The 21403-nt window shown below is 35.9% G+C and overlaps 2 protein-coding genes across 13 annotated transcripts in view; both read left to right on the top strand.

Annotated features, from left to right (window-relative positions):
• ANKRD12 (ankyrin repeat domain 12) overlaps positions 1-5242 on the top strand; it is a 75329-nt gene extending 70087 nt beyond the window's left edge. For all 9 annotated transcript variants that reach the window (XM_081952773.1, XM_081952780.1, XM_081952779.1 and 6 more), the window contains 2 exons: positions 2996-3091; positions 3843-5242. In XM_081952773.1, coding sequence (XP_081808899.1) covers positions 2996-3091; positions 3843-4028 — 282 coding nt within the window. In that variant the 3' untranslated portion in view covers positions 4029-5242. The remainder of the gene's footprint in view (positions 1-2995; positions 3092-3842) is intronic.
• A 2701-nt stretch (positions 5243-7943) lies between these two features.
• TWSG1 (twisted gastrulation BMP signaling modulator 1) overlaps positions 7944-21403 on the top strand; it is a 29334-nt gene continuing 15874 nt past the window's right edge. For 3 of the 4 annotated variants that reach the window (XM_081951709.1, XM_081951708.1, XM_081951706.1), the window contains exons 1-3: positions 8484-8672; positions 10620-10776; positions 17281-17380. In XM_081951709.1, coding sequence (XP_081807835.1) covers positions 10657-10776; positions 17281-17380 — 220 coding nt within the window. In that variant the 5' untranslated portion in view covers positions 8484-8672; positions 10620-10656. The other variant, XM_081951707.1, reaches the window with a different exon arrangement.

Genomic DNA, 21403 nt, shown 5'->3' with positions numbered 1-21403 from the left:
TCATAGGCTTTAGGTTTCCACAGAAAAGGCACACTTTCTAGGTCCATAATATGGCAACATTAAAGGGAAGGGACTAGGAGCCTGCCCACCCTATTTGATCTGATAGGACAGGAAGATGTTCTTAGCAAGAAACTATCTCACAAATAACTTAATCTTGTGCCATTTGGACTTTAAAGGTAATAACCAGCATTTTGAATTGCACCTAGAAGGAAACTGGAAGCCAGTGTGCACCTTGCACAACAGGATTGTAATGTGGATGAACTCAGCAGTATTATGGAAGACACCACATTATGTAGTAGTTGTAACTTCCATATGTTCCTCAAGGGCAACTCTACATAAAGTGCATTGCAGTAATTCAAGCAGAAAGTGAGCAAGGCATGAATAATCAGGAGCAAAGTCTCCCAGGTGTTGTGGAGGTAAAGCAAGTTCCGTGAGTGTAGAAGGACCCCCCAAATTGCATACCAGCTCAGTCCAGGAAAGGGCTTTCTCATCCAGAGTCAAAGATAATGTAACACCTGGACCTGAGAGATCAAAAACGTAAAGCCGCTCCATCTTGCCAGGGTTGGATCAAGGCTAGTTTCTTCCCATCCAGACCCTTACACCTCCAGGAACTCAGCCAGTACCATACCAGCATCATCTGCTCTTTAAGGAGTGGAGATGTATAGGTATACTGAGGATGCATCCCTTGCTCAGTGGTTAGGGTTAAGATCCAAGAGCCTTGGGGAGCCAGTTGCAGAGACCTGAACTCAACCTCTCCACCTCCCACCAACATTAACTGGAACCAGCTATGGAGGAAGGAAGGAGAACCATTGCAAAACTGTGCCACCCACTCCTAACTCCAAAACTGTTGCCATCATTACCACTCAATCGAACTACTGTAGCTCACTTTACATGACTGACTTGGAATATGTAGCTTGCATATTTGCATTCCTAACACTGGAAGCATATAACATCATTGTAGTAGAGCTACAATTCTGAGTAGAATTGAAGATGCTAGTGTTGACCTACTAGTATAAAGCGCTTCATGTTTGGCCCCTGGGCATCTAGAGAACTACTGTTCCCAACATTTGCCTGATGTATCAGATCATTTTGGGAACAGCTACTAATGTCCTACATTTCCAATAGGTGAAGAAAACCGAAGCTAGATTGTATTGTGCTGCTTCTCTCTGGCAATGTTATTACTATGGGAAACAATTACCCTAAACAGCCTTTTCACAACAAAACAGCTTTTTTATTACTATTGTTATGTTTTCATTGTCACTCACCTTGATATTTTAACTGAGCTTTTGATTGTCTTGTAAGCAAGTGAAAATTGGTCAATTTTGGAACTTTTAAATCACATACAAACATACGTCTGAAGGAGTATTCTAAGAGATGTTTGGAGAAGAGGTAAAGGAGAAGGCCTTTTTAGTGGTCGCCCGGTTTTTAAAAATAGTTTTGTCCCATAAGGGCAGGTTATACCCTTCTCTCAACTTATTCAAAAACAGTAAAGATCAAGTCCTGCTGTTCCTCTGAATTTCTGGAGTGTAGCGTACTATTTTAGGGGGCAGCTGTTGTGTTGATCCTCAGTTTTCAGAAGGGACTGCATTCATAATCTTAATGAACAATGTTTTTATAGTTAATTTTGTCATCCATTATGTAAAATTAATAAAATACAACAGTACACAATAATATAGTTCTTTAAAATCATGCATATGTTTTATAACACCGTTCATGGTTCTTCAGCTTTATTCAAGAAAGGCAAAAGATGCTTTTAATGCAATACATAGTTAAGGAATTTGCTAGTATGAAATATAAAGTAATGGCTTCAACACTATAACTTAAGAAGTGGGTTAAAATTCATGAAAAATATACATTAATTGTTAAGGTTTTTTTAAATAAAAGAAATGTGGGTCTGACTAGTGGTTTTTTATAAATGAGAAATGGGAGAACCATTGTTTTTGTGACACCTTAAATTTCATTGAAACATTGTGGGTTGGGTAGAATTTTTGTTTGATCAACCACAACTTTCCTTAAGTTCTTGTGTATATGCCCTAAAGATTTTCTCCATTTTATATTTATCTTGTGAATGATGACCACAGATATTTAAATTTTAACATGATTGCTGTTGATTTTCTAAGCAAATTGTTATAAATATTGCTATAAAATGGTGAGCATTGCAATTATGTTAAAATGTTTCATGTTATAAATTTTCCAAATACATAAAATTCTATTTATATTAATTCATTCATCCCACAAAGAAGGCATTGTGATACTAATGTAAAATTTCTTTACATTTGCATATGACTTGAAGCCAAGTGGCTGTAGGCAGTAGAAAAATATATATAGATATTTTATGAACTATCAGAAGAGTATTAATAGAGCTTATAATGCAGCTGTATTGCCGAATTAAAACTATATTATTAAAGACATAGCTTATGAAGAAGACACACACTGTAGGGGACTTAAAAAGATACAGGTTGATTAACAATTAGGTGTTTCATAACAGGTGCAGATTTACAACCATCGCAGCATCACATTTGCAAACATCTGGCTTCCAATAAACAAAGCCAATAGAGAAGCCAGCAGTAAAATTGGAAGTTGTAATCACATGATGTCTCACTTTATGTCCATGGATGATTTGTATAACAAGTGCTGCAGAACTGTTGTCATAAATCCAGCGTGGTCAGGTGAAGTTTTGTTTAATGACTGCATCACTTAAGTGACAGAGTTGACGGTCCAAACTGCGAGGTTTAAGGGAGAACTACCTATAGTGAAAAAGAGATTGTGCAATAAAGATTTCTCTAGATTGTCTAGCAAATGACATTTTTAAAATTTTAATTCTTCCACTAAATTGAAATACTGTTAAGTTTTTCCTTAAGAATAATATCACCTTTACAGACAAACTGTAGTTATCATTAAACATATAAATCTATCTAAGACATTATATAGCATGGGAATGAGTAGACATTAGCATATAATTAACAGGTATAATTTTAATATGTTTAATTTACAGACAGATGACAGTAAAGCATCAGTTAGAGACCGATTTAATGCAAGGCAATTTATGTCATGGTTACAGGATGTGGATGACAAATTTGACAAATTAAAGGTACGTATTTTCATTGAACTCCTCCCAAAATATTTTCCATTAAAAATTTCTAGTCATTAGACATGCTGCCCACTCTATCCGTCTCTTTGTGTTATTACAAATTCAAGTAGAAATAGCAGTTTATATTGCTCTTCTGCTAAAGAATGTCTCAAAATGTATGTAGAGCTATTCTAAAAAGACTGTGTTTGCTGTTAAGATTTCAAATGTGAAAGGAATAGTAGCATAGCTGTTATCATAGCATTTGTATCCACATTTCTGTTCTATATGCTAATCAAAACTGTTTTATATGATACTGAATCAGAAGGAGCAGTTCCCACAGTTTCCTTGCATGTAAAAAGCTTTTCCATCCGTTATTCTGAGTTTAATGCAATATTAGAAGAATTGTGTAGGGAGATATTTCTCCCATTGACTAGATGAGTGAGCCAATGGTGGTCATTGTACACTTTAGCTATTGTTTTAGAGGATAGATTGTACTATTTTTTAAATTATTTAAACATAAGAGATTATTATTATTAAAAATTAATATTCAATACAGTATTTGCATTATTATTAACATTATGTATTAAACTTTTAAAAGAAATCTGTAGATAACTCTTGGAATAGGTTATGAGAACCAGGCCAAATCATTTCACAAGTCCAAACCTGTGGATTGCCAAAGTAATAGTTCTTGTATTAATAGAAGTACAGTGTGCTTATTTATATTGAAGCTTGCTTGAGCTAACTAAAGATTCTTCTATTTATTTTGAAATAGACATGTCTCCTGATGAGGCAGCAACATGAAGCAGCAGCTTTAAATGCTGTTCAGAGACTGGAATGGCAGCTTAAACTACAAGAACTTGATCCTGCAACTTACAAATCAATCAGCATTTATGAAATCCAGGAATTCTATGTTCCTCTTGTGGATGTTAATGACGACTTTGAGTTGACACCTATATGACAGCTAGCATTTCTTGCTGTTACAGCTCAAGACTGTGGGATGCTTAAATTACAGCACTAAAATGGAATACTGCCTTTATCAATATTTCCATGTATTCCTTCTGAAATGTGCCCCAAATCTCATTCAGTATTGCACATATAAATACCATTTGTTAATAAATGGTATTATTTTAACCTCTGGGTTCAAAAAGCATCTACTCAATAAATCTATCTATGACAGTCTTTTACTCAAGATTTAACAGCGCTGGCAGCTGTAAGTCCACCAAAAAGTCTATTTAAAACTTCAGTGGTTTTTATTATTAAACATACAAAAACAACAAAAACCTATGGAAGAACTTTTAAGTTTGTGGGAATGTGCAGAATGAGAGAGTATTCATCTTACATAATTTATAGGTTGCTGTACAGTTTTCTTTTTGAAAAAAATGTTATATTGTTTTCATTTTTTAAAATAACTTATTTTATACATATTGTGCAAATGTAAATATTCTTATATTTAATGTTCAGCCCTGTACAAAAATAGATATTTTAATTGTAAAACTGTTTTGTCTAATGTTTATTGGACCAAAATTGTTGTTGTTTCTTATGTGTAATGTACAAACGGTTTTATTTTAGAAGCATGGTGTTTGATTTAGCTGCTTGTTCATCACCATTACTGCTAAGATTTGATACTGAGTGGTACTGCATGCTAGCTCAGTTGAATTTTTCCCCTACTACAGGGTACCTAACTGATTGAAATATTTGTTACCAATCCAATATACTGCTTTGTACAGCATCCATTCATTCAGAGAAATTTGCATGAATCCCTTTTCATTGTAGTTTGTTGCAGTGCTTATTGGATTATGTCTTAACTCCACAGAGCCATTTGTCGTTTGCTCTGCTGCTACAATGCCATATTTGTGACTTAACTTGAAAAGAGTATTTTGTTTAAAATCTTTACAAGATTAGAAAACCAGTTCTTACATCCTGGTCTCTAAAGGAGTTTTTCAGTGTCCAATTTATTTCCTTTTACATGCCTCTCAATGAGAAATCTTAAATTGTATATTGTCTATTTTAATATTCCCTGAGAGAAACATATGTAAATAACTGTAAATAACTATGTTTAATAAATTCTATTGGTCATGCTAACAGATGTTTGAATCCTTGTGATTGTGAAATTTTCATTTTTGAAGTTTTATACAATTTGACAAATAAATCCTTGAAAGTTCCATGATAAAATTGTACTTGTATATTCCTATTATTTGTGAACATATAATAATATATTGCTATTATGTCAGCAAAATGCCTGCCACTGTGATGGGGAGCATATAGAAGGCCTTTAGAGTTTTGGAGTCAGGAGAGTCAGCCTTGCCGAAGCTGAGCTTTGGAGCTTTCAAAGAGGCACTGAGTTTTCACACTTTCTTAATCAGCATCACTGGAAATGTTGCTTTTGGGATATTAAGAACGTTTAGAACAGTGGTTCTCAACCTGGGGGTCGGGATCCCTTTGGGGGGTCGAACAATCCTTTCACAGGGTCGCCTAAGACCATCCGAAAACACATTATTTTCTATGGTCTTAGGAACTGAGACACCAATTTTATGGTTGGGGGTCACCACAACATGAGGAACTGTATTAAAGGGTCGCAGCATTGGGAAGGTTGAGACCCACTGGTTTAGAAATACAAGTTTTATTACAGCCCTCCAAACATCTACAGTATATTGCTCTCTGCAATCTTATTTGGCAACAAAGTAGTGATAAATTTAACACTGTCTCTTACTAGAAAACTGAGTTAAAAATAGGAGATAGGATACAATTGAGAATCAGGCTATTTTGGATATGGATTTAAAATTACAGTATAATATAATACAATAATGATAAAGATGTTACACAGGATTTACAAATGAAACTGATTAACATTTTAAATGGTAAAAGAGACACAAATCGGAAGAATGACTTGGATGTGTGGATTTCAACTTCAATATCTTTCTTATTTTGGATTTACAAGAGATGTTTGTTTGTTTTGTTTGTTTGTTTATTTGGATTTATATGCCGCCCTTCTCCAAAAGGACTCAGGGCGGAGATGTATTATACCATTGAAGGAATTCCTGAAAAAAGATGAATTAAAAGAATCAGCTCCTAGAACAATATTTAAAATGAACATTAAATTTTTAAAATTAAAAAGATTTATAAAGTTGACTTGTTCGACCAAGGTTAAAGTGTGGGTGCGTGTGTATTTTCTTTCCTAGCATATTTTAATGGTGTGTTTTTACCAAGACTGAATAAGGCTTTAAAGGTTTATTTATATACAAAATATGGGAAGAATATATTTCTTCTTGTATTAGAGAAAGTGATAAGCTGTGGTATCAAAATGGAAGGAAAGTGTTAAACTTCCAAAAGAGTTTATGAGAGGAGATGATAGGAAATTAATTTGTGGTACCTTATTTGATGGAATTAAATTTCAATATGTTGTTATCTCTGATAGCTCGTAATGGAAATTTCTGATTAACTACGAATGATAAAAGCGCTTAAGATTTCCTTTATAAGACATAGAAAGATTTATTTTTGAAAAAATGATATTACCATATAAAGTAAATGAAAAGTATGAAATTTATGGAAATGGAATGGAAATGGCCTTATAACACCAGATTTATGGGCAGAAACATTTGCTTCTCTAAGATGTCTTTCTTCTTTGGCATTGTGTTACTAGTAATCTCTAAAACTAGAGGCAGTCACAGTTGCTGATGATCACTTGATCAAGGGCACTTGATCTGCACCTGTCTGCTACTTAGCTTCTTCATATATATATATGGAACCAGTAAAGGGTATACCTAGTTTTTCACACATGGCTTCTCCATTTTGGTTTTCTTTTTTTAAAATAAATGATCACGTTGGTCGTCATTATAAAGTCCTTCATAGCATATGGGATGATTTTGGAGGGACCTCTGATCTCCAGTTGCTCTTGTCCATCTCACTTTATTTACTTTTCTTGTAGAATCTAAACGTTTTGCTCCTTCCTCCTATTTTCCTTTGAACGACAACCCTGTGAGGTGTGTTGGGCTGAGAATGACTGGTCCAGGTCACCCAACTGGTTCCATACCTAAAATGGGACTAGAACTCAGGCTTCTGGTTTCTAGGCCACCACCTTAATCACTACACCAGACTGGCTTTTCTCAGTTCCTTGGTGTGGTTCTATCCACAGCAATCAACTGCCTGGGGCATATCTGCTGCACTCAGCTTAAAGTTGCTACCAGGCTTGTTTGTATATAATAAGCACAGGAACTGACCTTTTTTTTCCTTCCAAGGGGGTACATGGGAGAGAAAGAGGAAAGCAAGTATTGCATTTACAACTATGGTCTCAATAAATAATACTGGTTACTTAAGCCCCCATGAAACTTGGCATTAACTGCAGCAAACAATAGCCACTGGCCTAATATTCCTAGTCAATCATTAAGTGCTGGGTATGCACATGATAAATCACAATTCAAACAAGACTGAGTAAAGCCCAAATTGGCTCCTCTCAAATAATATGCTAAAGCACAAACTGTTGGGATCCACATAGCAAAATCAAACAAATCACATTGTGGCTGAGATATGTGTATGGATTATGATCTAATAATAGGATTTCTTTTTCTTATTTGCTCACCGTATTAATTTATACAAAAGAAGGGGAGCAGGAGTCACTTCTAGCCAATCCACAAAGAATTAGATAATGTGGTGATCCAGGAGAGGAGACCAGGCTAGTGGGTCTTAGCAACTGTGGCACAGAGCTTTTAAATTCCTGTGCCAGTATCAATTAAGATTACCTTTATTGCCCTTTTTTCTGTGAACACCCTGGCACCCATTTAAAAAAATGCTCATTTTATGCAGTTGCCCAACGCGTATGGCAACACGTGTTAAAGAAAAGCAACGAATACTTGCTTAGCTCTGCAGGGAAAAAAATCCTACGTGTGTGTATGAGAGAGAAGTAGAACTTATTTTGGTCCCGTTTTGCAGACTTTTCAAAAACGAATACGTGGACAGCCCAATCCAGCAACAGGTCAGGCGGAGGCGCAACTCCTCAGGGTCACAAGTGAAAAAGCCCTTCGCGTTCACTGGGGAGAAGCGAACCTCTTTTCCCCTTCCGCGGGAATTATCCTGGATAGAAGTCACCCCGCTGAGCCCCAAGGTGAGCTCCGTGGCGTCAAAGAAGGGGCCGGCTTACCAACGAGGCCATTCCTGGATGGGCAGGTCTCCCTCCCCAGAGGCGCTTTCCCGCCCCAGAGCGCCAAGAAGCCGAATTTCGCGATGCGCTCCGGGACCTTCTGAGAGGAGACGGCGCGTGGGCGAGTCCCTCCGGCGCCGTGAGGTGTGTGCGCGTGTTTGCTTTGTATGTTTAAGCCGAGAAGGAGGAGACGACTTGGCTGACTTTTTCCCGCCTCCCTTCGCAGCCGAAGCTGCTCCGAAGGCAGCTGCCGCGGCCTGTCTCTTTAAGGTAGGTCGACGCTGCCTGCCGTCGGGCCCTGTGCAAAGGCAGCCAAGCGGGGCCGCCGCCGCCGCAGGAAAAGGGCTCGCCTCGTCTCCTCGTCCCGCAAGTTGAAGCCGGGTGGTGGGTAGGCGAGGAAAGAGGCGGTCGTCGGAAAAGAAGCGGGCAGAGTGAGCAAGGGGCCTCTGAAGGAGGGGAAACTGGGAGGTAAGCGAGCCGACCCGGCGCAGTGGAAACATGCGGGAGCGAGCGGGGGGGGGAGGTATCCCCTTAGAAAGGCATGAGGTGGGCGCACGGACTGAACAGCGCGGCTTGTTTTATAGGACCTGGAGCTTAGCGGGATCTTGGGTTTTAGAAAGCGGCGTCGCTTGCGCCCCTTGCCCTGAAGCGAACTTTTCTTTGAAGCCTGGATAGCCGAGTGCTGCTCCATCTCTCCAGTTGTCCTTTGTATTCCCTGCCGCCGCCGCTTTTTGCTGGTCCATGCTGAGAAACTTGAGTTTACTTTATGAGCTTCGCTCTGTTGCCTTCCCGCCCGCCCCCCTCGCCTCCGTCCTTAAATTTCTCATCCTCCCCCAGGCGCTAGACCCGATTTAGCGAGGCGAAGCAGATGCGCGGGTGGGGAGGGGAGAGCTGTGTTTTTGCCTCGGGATTGGGTCTTGGCCGCCGCGTTGGAGATTTCATTAAAAGCCCCTTTTTTTTAAAGTGCGTGAAAGAGTTGGGGGCTTACGCATTGGAGAAAATTTGCCTTTGTCAACTACGGGGCCTTAATTTAGCGATTTACTGAGTAAGGCAAAAGGGTTTAATGTGCCATTCAAGTAGAAAAGAGAATAATATGCCACGGGTGAACAGGTGTGAATAATTTCCGACCAGCTTTGTTTGATCTAAATATGTTTCTCTGTATAGTTTTTGTCCATCATAAAAACTTTGAAATGTAGAATCAAATAAATGTTCAACTGTGTTTTTTTTTTGTAATAGTACATTTTGGATTGTGAAAGATCTCATAGTTTCAATTGATAGACCAAATTATGTGAAGGGAAGTTTAAATGAAGGACTGACATAATGAAATTGTAGAAACTGGATTCAATCGAACAGGTTTCTGTTGACTAAAATTTTCAAAGGCTTATCATATGTTTTCAAATTATTTCTCCAAAACAATTTTCCAGTAAGGCAATGTTTCTCAACCTTGACTACTTTAAGTCCTGTGAACTTCAACTCCCAGGATCCCCCAGCCAGTTGGCTGGGGAATTCTGGGAGTTGAAGTCCACAGGACTTAAAGTCGCCAAGGTTGAGAAACACTGCAGTAAGGAATCTAAAATTACTGTTCAGATTATTTGCCTTTATTTTGTAACTCTTAAATCATGTTCAGTATATAAAGAACATAATAATTAAAAAAAAAGAATCCTAGAGAAGTTTGTCATTTCAGGTTTTTCCAAATTGCTCTGCTAAAGTTCAGGTGTATCTAGTGAAAAGATGGTAGACCTTGTTTGACAAAAAGGACCCCCCCCCTTCCTGTCTTTTGTTTGCTGCTTTATGTTTTGTTGTTTCGCAACTGTACTGGAAAAAGTATGATAGGGAAATAGTAAGTAGAAAGATATGATTTGTGTATGTAATATTAGAAGCAGAGTGCAGAGATTAAATCACTGGGTATATCCTTTATCAATATAATATTCTGTTGATTAATATGAGGCACTCATCCAATCCCTTTTTCAGAAGCCTTGTTTGTAAAGTAATACTTCTGTATAGCTGGAATTGAAATGAGGTTATGTTATGACATGTTCTCATTTATCCAACAGAAAGAATTCTTCTACATTAGTTCTAGTAGGCCTCCTTTTCCTGTTCTTTCTGTTACTCCATGAAATAAATCTGTTGCAAATAAATACAATGATGGGATTGTAACTAAAATAATTACATTTATTATCGTTTGAAGTGTCATGCTTTACATAACTTTGAAGTCAATGGAAAAATAATTGTCTAGACTTATAATTACATGAGAACTTTTTTTAACCAAACATGCAGCTGATCTGAGCATAAAAAAACTAATGGGAAACAAAAGAAAAGAAACTGCCTTTGAGAATTATGGAATAAAGATGAAAGAAGCTTAGTCTTTTCCTCAGAAAATATGGGCTCTTCATACTATTTTTTATTTCAATACAGTTAGAACATTTTTTGAAATCTCTCTCCTGAACGAAAGATGAGGTTGTGGTACTTCCCAGGGTTCCTCATAATCAGTTTGCTGTACTTCTGGATCCCATCATCCATGTGCTGCAACAAAGCTCTCTGTGCTAGTGATGTCAGCAAATGCCTAATACAGGTATGAGATCATGTACGCTTATGCTTGATAAGAATCCAGACATTTTTCTGTACTAATAATTTTGAAAGAAATGAAATGAAAATTATTTTGAAGAGAAATTTATTGAATGTGGAAATCTTTATTTTGTATTTTCATTCTTTGAATGCATGAAGAAACATGCAAATGCTTATTAGCATCATCTTATAAAAGATAAAATTAGAATTTTGAAATCAGTAAAACTGATTAATGTGGTGATTTGCTTATGTAATAACATTCTAATCTACTGAGACTTAAATTCTTGGCCAGATTGTAAAGTTAAATAATTGAAACCTAAGTTATATACATTAAGCAAAAAGTATTTGATTTACTTTTACAGTGAATCAATAAAAAGCAAATAATAAATACAATAAGGAAAATATAGGACATATATAATCAAATATTAGTCCAAAACTGATCAGATACTTAAAATAATACAAATGCCCTGAAGGAGAAGTTTTGTCTTGCACTGAGGAGGTATTTATGTGGGTACCATGCATGCTTCCCTCAAACATGAGTGGAACATTACAGGTGAAACATATCACTTGGGGGAAGCACCTGGAAGAAGATGGTTGAAGATGTCTGAAGGTCCTATCCTCCTCCATAATGGAGAAGGTATTTCTTGAAATATCGAATTACCAGCTAAAATACCACTTTGTTTATCCAGTGTACTTTTTTTTTCATGCTGCATGGGTTTATCCATGAATTGAAAGTGACTACTAATTTCTCATCTAAACACAACATAAAACTGGATCTCTGGTACAAAAAATTGCTGTAGAAAACTATGTGACAGAGTAGATACAGGAAAAATATATTGATCAAACAAATATGAAAACAATGAGCTTTGATGATTTTTCTTAATATAGGGCTATAAAAGTTTACTATTCCATCAAAATTAAAGTGTTCTGTTTGAATGTAATTAAAATGGTAGAACATGTTGCTATTACTGTAATTAACTTGGAATTAATTTTGGGGATTTGTTTTAACTACTCATAATTTTTTATATTATTACAGATGAGGCTTATTTATATACAGTATACTTTGTGAAAAAAAAATATTTAAAACTCATAAGGAAGTATTACATTTTGGCCAGAAATGAGTATATTTTATTTATGTAAAATAGGCAAGCAATACATACTTTCTTTTGCTTTTTAGTTTTTTGAAGAATGTTTAGAACTAAATAACATTAGGAGAAGCTGATGGATAACTCTGAGTGAATAGGGAAAAAGTTACATACTGAAATAAGTTTCTCACTTTGGTGTTATATGTTCACTTCAAAGTCTCTACAGTATATTAGTAAGATCCCTGTGGAACCTGTGGTAACATTTGCTGGCAAAGATATGCAAAAATACAGAAATCCAAAAGAGGTCAAATATTTTTTTTACCGAACTGTGTGACACGTTTGTTTTTCTTTGTATTATGTTTGGGAAGTGATTCTAAAGTTAGCACTGGGTATTTCATGTTTACTAATGCATTTATACAACCTTTGCTGATTTAATTTACCAAATTTATAGACTTATCCTAGAATCGGAGTACAGAATTTAAGTGTGCATGCACTGATGTTGAAACATTGCTCCTGGTTGTAGAATTCTTCTGTCTGGAACACACTCATCATCTCTGCAGCCAGATCGTCACTTAGAAAAAGAAATCAAAGCAAAAATATCTCTGTAGGGAAACACTTTGCATGTGATAAATGGCAGATAGTTTTGAAGCATAAAATGGCCAGTTTTTCCAGTAACACATGACCAGAATTGTAAATTCAAAAATGGATTGGAAAGAAATCCAAAAATATATTTTCAAAAGAGATGAATAGAAATAGAATGGCAAACGTGAGTCAACATAGGCAAATGTTCCAGAATGTGGCAAAAATCACCAGGAAGCAGAAGGTAAACATTATAATTTATCATGATAGTTGCATGTTACCATCCCAACTTACTTTTGTTTTTATTATTTTCCTGGCAACATGGATGCTTCCAAATAAAGCACTATGCTCCAACAATTTTTTTAACCCATCTTTATTATTTTTATAAATAACACAAGGTGGCACTGAGAGAGTGGATCTGGCCCAAAGAGTGTGTCTGGCCCAAAGTAATCCACCCAATTTTTATGCCCAAAGTGCAATTAGAACTCACAGCCTCTTGCTTTTCTAGCCTGGTAACTTAACCACTAGACCAAAATATTTGCTTTACATCTTTTTATTGGCTTTCTAAAAATTCCTAGTGTCACCTCTTGTAAATACAAATGAAGATGGTAGCAGACAGTTTGATTTTTTAGGAGCCAGATTCCATTTAACCTAAATAAAGATTAGTCAGTATGGGCATTGATGCTAGTGATGCCAAGGTAAGTTTCTGCAGGCATACTGGGGACTCAGGTTCATCTCATTACCTACCTTTGAATTATGCAATAATTGTCCTGGAATAATAACCTCTGAACTGCATCAACTTGGTAACTGTGGGTGAATTAAAATTAGAAATAACTAATTCATCAACATCTAATTCTAACACATACTTGAGGCTTATTTCTTGGCTGTTTGCATACTGGTTTTAAGTAAATGTTAAACCATAAAGGTTTTGTTACTAAGCTCAAAAGTTCGTATTTCCTTTTTTTTAACATTGTGAAAACAATTCAAAGTACTTTGCTCGGTTTTTTTAATCTTGAACATCAGTTTTATAATTGTAACTCTCCAACTATAGACATTATCTTTTTTGAAACTATATTTTAAATTAAAAAGAAAAGGGAAAAAGCAACTTCCAGAATGTGAGACATTATTGAAACTATAGTGTTTAGCACCAATAAGACTTCACTGTAAATATCTTCAGGGTTTTTAGAGGGAGAACTGGTGTATAAATTTGAAATCTATGCCTACTTAACATGTCCAAATGTGCCTAATCTTTTGCCCCAAATGTTAAAGAAGTACAGATGCATATATTTCTGTGTGATAAAGTATAATTATTAATAATCCTATGAGGAAATTCTTCACTCTTATCATCAAGATAACAAATTAAATAATTTATTTTTAGAAACCTTTTAACCTTTTTTTCTGCTGAACATTTTTGTAATTTTCATAATTAAATTTAATAATGAGCATTTGTTTAAAAAAAAGAACCTTAACAAAAATACAGTTCTGGTGCATTTCATGGTTCATTGACAAGTCAAAAAATAAATACTGTACTGATTAACACCTTAATTTAATTTATAAATACATTATAAGGGATTATCCCTAAATTAAGATTCTTTATCTGAAAAAAAATATTGTATATTAAAGCCCTGATTAAATATACAAGTTTTAGTGGATACTGTGTAAGTTAAGTTACCCTCACAGATAGAAGTAATTAATTTTTAGAAGACTTTTCTTTTGTATAATAAGAGCTTGTACTGAAGAGAGGGGAAGAACTGAGGGAGATTAATCTAGTATTAATCCATTTCTTTCCTTCATGTGGATAGAAGAGATTGCATGAACTGTACTCCATTTTATAGAATGCAGGGAATGGTCGACATAAATATTTATTTTATCAGCTGTGCAACAGATGTGAATGAAGTCAACAATCTTGTATTGAAACATGTTTCATTTGTTTTGTCTTTCTGGATAGTTCTCTTTAAACCCAGTTCAGATGGGATTTCAAGTATCATAAAACTTTTCAACAATCTCAACTTATTTAACTTATGGGGGGGAAAGAGTTCTCATAAAAAAATAAATCTCTAAATTGTAACAATATAAGTAGATATATTGCTTCTAGCAGATCACATGGATATATCTAGCAAATGAATGACAAGATTGTGCCCTAATATGATTTGTATTAGTGAGATAACCCATGGTGACTTGAATTCAACATAACGTGACTTTTTGTAATGCATAAATACAATCTTTTTGGTTCCTATACCATAAGCAAAAAAGCAGGGACTGATTTTGGCTTAATATGCACTGTAAGTCAGCTATTCTGACTTGATCCATAATAAAGTGATAAAAATAATCAGTGGGTTAGCCAATTGTATGAACCCATCTATCATTCAAGAGTTGTGGAAACAAAGTTTATTCGGCACAATTTATTTTCTAATCAGTATTTAAGATGAATTTTAAATCAATAGTTTTCAAATAGTGTGTCTGGCTTTTGCTAACTTATGAAACTGTAATCATAATTGTTGTAATAGGTTGGTATGTTTATATGTAACTTGCAATATGGTTCTATATTAGATGCATCCTCCTCCTGAGTAAGTGCAACTTGAACAGAATAGAATAGATTTCTTTACTGGCCAAGTGTGATTGGACACACAAGGAATTTGTCTTGATGCATATACTCTCAGTGTACATAAAAGAAAAGATACATTTGTCAAGAATCATAAGGTACAAGACTTAATGATAGTCATAGGGTACAAATAAGCAATCAAATCATATTAGGAAACAATATAAATTGCAAGGATGCAAGCAACAAAGTTACAGTCATAAGTGGGACGAGATGGGTGATAGGAACGATGAGAAGATTAATAGTACAGACTTAATAGTAGTACAGACTTAGTAAATGGTTTGACAGTGTTGAAGGAATTATTTATGTTCTTATTAAAACCAGACAAAATACATAATATATGCTTGGCAACGTGTGAACTGTTAGGTCATCATTTCAGAGATATTTCCATACCAGATTCCTCATTGCCTTCAAAGAAAGTAGAGTTCTAATATACTGGAAAAGTTCCTAAAAAATCAGGGAGATATTCAGAGATGTATCTGCCTTGTGCATTTGCATCGTCAAACATCAGGAATTGTCTACAGGAAATGTTTTATGACATTTTGTGTTATAAAATGCTTATTGATAATTTTTATGTCATAAAATGTTTTATAAAATTTGCCAAATTGCAATTCCACTGGAGTCATTGGTCATGGATTTCAGATGTGTTCTGTAAGTTAGTCCTTTGAGAAATCGTGGTTGAAAAAATGCTTGCCCTATAATGCACCCAACTAAAGGCTACTAAATTTTAGTAGTCTATTGATTGCTTAACATTGTATCCTGGTAGCACAATGATATATAGGTCTGTAAAAGTATAAAATATGTGAATGTATATCTATTTTTTTGCATCTGTTTTTGTCTTATTCTGACATTAGAAATGGGGCTGTCCATAATTTCTAAAGCTTTTCCCAACAATTGGGTATTATCCAAAGTTCTATGTGGGGACGGGGGTGGTAATGGTGTTGTTGTAAAGAAATAACTTTTAGCATAGCGTGCTTCTGTATATATTTTGAATATATCTTATCTTAGAGTTAAGGATTATGTTTAGAGGAAAGATTACAGATCGCATCCTGCCCCATACATCCCTACGACCAATTCGCTCGCACAGAGAGGGACTTCTCCAGGTGCCGTCCACCAAACAGTGTCGGGGGGCGACGCCTAGGAGCAGACCCTTCTCTGTGACGGGCCCAGCCCTGTGGAATGACCTCCCCCCTGATATCAGGACTACCTCTGACCTCCGCTCCTTTCGTGCAAAGCTCAAGACCCACCTCTTCCAATTAGCTGGCCTGGCTCAACCATAGTTTTATCTATCGCTCCTGACGGGTTTTTTAAATCTTCTAATTTAATTGAGGGTGTTTTAAATTGTCAATTTTAAATTCTGTTTTACATATTTGATACCTCCTCCATGTATATGTATATGTGTACGTACGTGTATGTGTTTATTTTTATCTGTATATGTATTGTTTACTTGTATATTTTATGTGTTTTTATTGTACGCCGCCCCGAGTCCTTCGGGAGAGGGTGCGGCTAACAAATAAAAATTTATTATTATTATTATTACTACTACTATCCTGTTTCCCTGAAAATAAGACCTTCCTTACTAAAGCCCAATCGGGCTTTTGAGCGCATGTGGTAAAATAAGCCCTCCCCCGAAAATAAACCCTCCCTGAAAATATTGCAACACAGCAGCAACCATGAGGTGACCACGCTTTCTGCCTCCTGCACCTCAAAAATAATAAGACTGCCCTGAAAATAAGGCCAAGCACTTATTTCAGGGGTCAAAAGAAAATAAGACCCTGTTTTATTTTCTGGGAAACAAGGTATTAAAGCAAGATAGTTTTCATGTTTGCAACAGGGTTGCACTCTTTCTTTGACTGTTACTGATAGCTATCTGTGCCATTACCAGATCGAGGAAGGAATTTTATAATTGGCTATTTACTAGATGGAATTAATGTTCATTATATTTTTGTCCAGTTTGTTTTTCAAGGCACTAAAATGAAGATAAGTGGGGCTTGGAGACTCTACATCCAAAGGCTGGACTAAATTTATAAGGGATCATAGAGGGAAGTTTATACATTCAGTCAGGACATTCAGCCAGGACATTCAGCTACCACGATTTCCTCATGCAGAGTTTGATTATTTAAGAACCATAAATGCAAATCATAATCTTTCATTGATACCACACATATCAAGGACATAATATAATGTGGCTTATTTTTGTCTGTAATCTTTCATCTGTCTGTGTGTCTGTGTGTCTCTCATTATCTAGGAGCTGTGTCAATGCCGACCTGGTGAAGGAAACTGTTCTTGCTGCAAGGAGTGCATGCTTTGTCTAGGCACACTTTGGGATGAATGCTGTGACTGTGTTGGTAGGTTCATGTTTTTTCTTCACCTATACCGAAACCAGCTATTTTCAGTAGTAATTTTCAATGCTTTAATAGCTTTTAAAGTTTACGCCAAAAGTAGCAACAGGTAGAATAATGGGTATTTTACATTTAACTCAGTGTATCTTAAACACGAGTTTAAGATTAGCTATTTATGAATGGAGGAAGTTATTTATGAAGTAACACTTGGTGCTTTAAGCCAAAATTCAAGAAATGTGTACCTCATCCTATATTGGAGGGAAGAAACATTTATTAGGATTGAGAAAAGAGAGTGTATGCTGCAAATCTTTCTGAAAAATATTGTTTTGATTAGTTTTTTTCAAAGTTGGAAAAATTGTGGTTCAAGACATAATGGATACATGCAACCCGCTACATTAGACTAAAATGGGCTTAAGTGGTTTGTGAGTCAGCATGTAGGAAGCCAGCCATTGTATTTTTAATGATGTTTGAACAATGCAAAAATCTGAAAGTTTGTTTTGCAATGTTTAATTTTAATTTAATAATTTACTTAATTTTCATTTGTTTTGAAACTTTTTATTTGTTTGAATATATAATATACTATGCAGACAGAGGAATTAAATTTAGTTAACCCAACCATAACTTCTTGTGTGACCTGCCAGCTATCATTATAGCATACAGTGCTTAATAAGTATAAGTATAATCTTTATTGTCATTGTACTTAAATACAACAAAATTGGTTTTAACTTCACTGCAAAATTATAGCAGAAACGAAAAAAGAAAGAAAAAGAAAAAAACTGGCATGTGCATGGAGTGATTGTGGTTGTATTTAAAAGCCTGACAGCCCAAGGCTAGAAACTATCTTTAAACCTATTTGTTCGGCTGGCTGTAGTTTGATGTCTTCTGCCTGACGGTAGAAGTGCAAAGGCACACTGACCAGGGTATGAATCATCTCTGAGTATCTTCCTTACTCTGCTGAAGCAGCGAGATCTGGCGATGTCATCCAGTGTCAGAGGACAACCAATGGTTTCTTGTGCCGAATTGATCACTCTGTAGTGCCTTCCTGTCCGCAGCTGTTAAACCAGCATACCATATTGTAATGCAATATGTGAGGACACTTTCTATGGTGGACTGATAGAAAGAGGTCATCAGCTGTTGTTCCACCTGATTTTTTCGCAGGACTCTAAGTAAATCTCTGTTGGGCCTTTCTTCATCTTTCTTCAGTTTTTCATTGCTATTAAATGTTCTTGAATGGCACATGCACACCTATCTACTTGTGGGAATATGCCCATAGTAGTGGACAGAACAAAGCTGAGGATTTATTAACATCGACGGATGGGAAGAAATCTAAGCTTGGTACTTTCAGCTGATATTAAGTGCTAAATTCCCAACTGTAATGAATTACGTTGAGACCTTAAGGAAAGCTGAGTCTTCATTTTCTAATGTTGTTTTGGGGAAAGATGATCCTTTCCACATATTTTATGGCTGCATCACACTGTGATAGTGTTGATCTGCTGGATGTTGCGAAGGAGCTTATTCTTGCCTCAATCTGCCAAGCCAATCTGAGAGTAAATTGTTTGTTTTATGAAGACTCATTGAGATAGAGTTAGGATTCATTTACAAGCTAGATTTGTTTGGAAAGAGAATGAGGACTCTCTGTTTTTAGGAGTCTCTAGACCAGTTCATAAATTATGGAAGAAATTAGATTGCTGTTTCCTATTATTTGAATTACATGCCACTGCAATATCAGTAAAAAAGGAGCTATAGAATATAGGGAATTCTTATACTTACTTAAGTACATAAAAACCAGCAGCTCCATAGGAAAGTCATAGACAACACTGGTATGGAAAAAAATGTGCTAGCTATCCACCCCTGTTGCTTTTAACTGATGTTACTGTAGGGATTTAGCTGGAGTGAATTATCCGGTTCCATAAGTGAATTCCTGCTTGGAAGAATCATTGGATGAGAAAGCTTCCCTTCTTGTAAGAAAGGCGCAGAGCTTCCCAATCAAAGAATGGAAGGTGCAAAAAAGTAGTGGCAGATTTAAACTCCAGTGAGGATTTAAAAGGGGTTGTGTCACATCTAGCAATATTATTTTAGATATTGTTTCATTTATGAGTGCTAGATTTACCCAGCTGTTATTTGCTCTGGCCAACTGTCTCTAAGGACAAGGAAATATTTTTCTATTCATCTGAATTGCACAGTTTAAAAAAAAAACAACCGCAAAATTGCAGGTGTTCTGAACCGTCATCACAAAACAGGCTACACATTTAGGAATATCAACAAAGCAAAGCTGGTATAGGTTTACATTTGTGTTCTGCTGTACAAAATGGAAAAAGGAAAAAAGTATACAACAATGCTGCAGTTATGATTAGTTAGGGACACAATAGAGAACAAAGGATCAGGTGCTTGAATTGTCTCTGACAAATTTCAGATTTGTACTATTTAATGTTTATACTAAAATTAATTAGGTGATTAATACTAAGTTCAGGGGCAATTATGCTATTTGAATCTTACATTGCTGCTTACATGTTATTAAAGGGATATGTGGGAAACCATAGCAAACTGAACCCACATGTTCTTAAGATCTGTTTGAGGAAGAAAACTGAAAAGAAATTACTGTAGATCATGCACTAATTAAAAAGGAAAAGCAGCTATGAGCACAAATAATATATAATGTCAATACTTTCCCATATAATGATCAGTGTTTCTTTGCAAATATAGTAGACCAGAGGTGTCCAAACTTGGCAACTTTAAGACTTGTGGACTTCAACTCCCAGACTTGTGGACTTCAACTCCCAGACACCCCTGTAGTAGACTATTAGAGTGGCATAATACAACAAAAAAAAATTTGAACTATATATAAAGGTAGCCCTTGAAGCACAACCATTCAAATTTACAATGTCACTGAAAAATGTGACTAAAAAGCATCCTTCACACTTACCAACATCTATTTATGACAGATGCAGCATCCTGGGGTCATACGATTGCCATTTGCGACTTTCTCAGCCATCTTCTAACAAATAGAGTCAATGGGGGAAGCCAGATTTACCAACCATGTGATTCACTTAACTGCAGTGATTCACTTAACAACTATGGCAAAAAAGGGTCATAGAATTGGGTATGAATCACTTAACAATTCCCTTGTGTAACAATCAAAATTCTGGTCTCAGTTGTGATCGTAAGTTGAGGACTACCTTTAAGTGTTTTCCTTGCATCATATATTGTCAAAAGTATAATGCTAAACAATTACAAAAGGTGTAAATTAAATAGCCCATTATATAATATATGTTACAGCTGGAACAGATTGTTAGTGCTAATGTTTGTGTAGATACTATTAACAGGCATCATTTACAATATATTTCCACTTTAGTTATTGGAATAATGACTTAAGATGTTCTCTTGAAACTTTATTTTAGTGGATGCATTGTATTTTTATAGTTAGCTGAATACATTAAGGATTGTATTGAGAACTTCAGAAATGAAATTCAGCAAAACAGTTTTTCAGACTAGTTTCATATTTAATTTCTTTTAAATTGTGGTAAAAGTGAATTTATATGCCTTTCTGTCTTTAGGGAAGAGTAAGATTCTGGTGCACTAGCCCAGTATTGGTGAATTAACATCACCACTTTTGTGAGAAGTGGGTGACCGTGTGCACCTGTGCTTTATTTACGCGAGCAGGTGGCACGCATGTCCGCTGCTCACACAAATGGGGCTGCGCGCATGTGCATGCCTGCTCACACTGAACCATCTCCTCTCCCTTCCTCCACTGGTCTGAAAAACTGAAAAGGTTGGGCAACTGCTCTATGCCGTCGCCATGACTTCCCATCCTTTTTTTGGGGGGGGGGGGAATCAGGTTACATTGATAGTGTGATATTGTTTGTTGCAATTGCTGAGTTAAAAAGCACCTGGATCGAAGATCCAGATAGTTGTAGAAGATAAACAGGATTCATAATTCTTGGTCTGTTCTTCTCCAGCCTAAACGAAAAGTTTATTTGTTCTCACTGAAAGGCTCTTAAACTATTAAAATGCAGTTTGTGCTATATATAT

This window comes from Natrix helvetica, assembly GCF_964273705.1.
Source record: "Natrix helvetica genome assembly, chromosome: 4".
NCBI classification, from domain to species: domain Eukaryota; kingdom Metazoa; phylum Chordata; class Lepidosauria; order Squamata; family Natricidae; genus Natrix; species Natrix helvetica.
The sequence above is the reverse complement of the archived record's forward strand: the minus strand, read 5'-3'. Positions and strand labels throughout refer to the sequence as shown.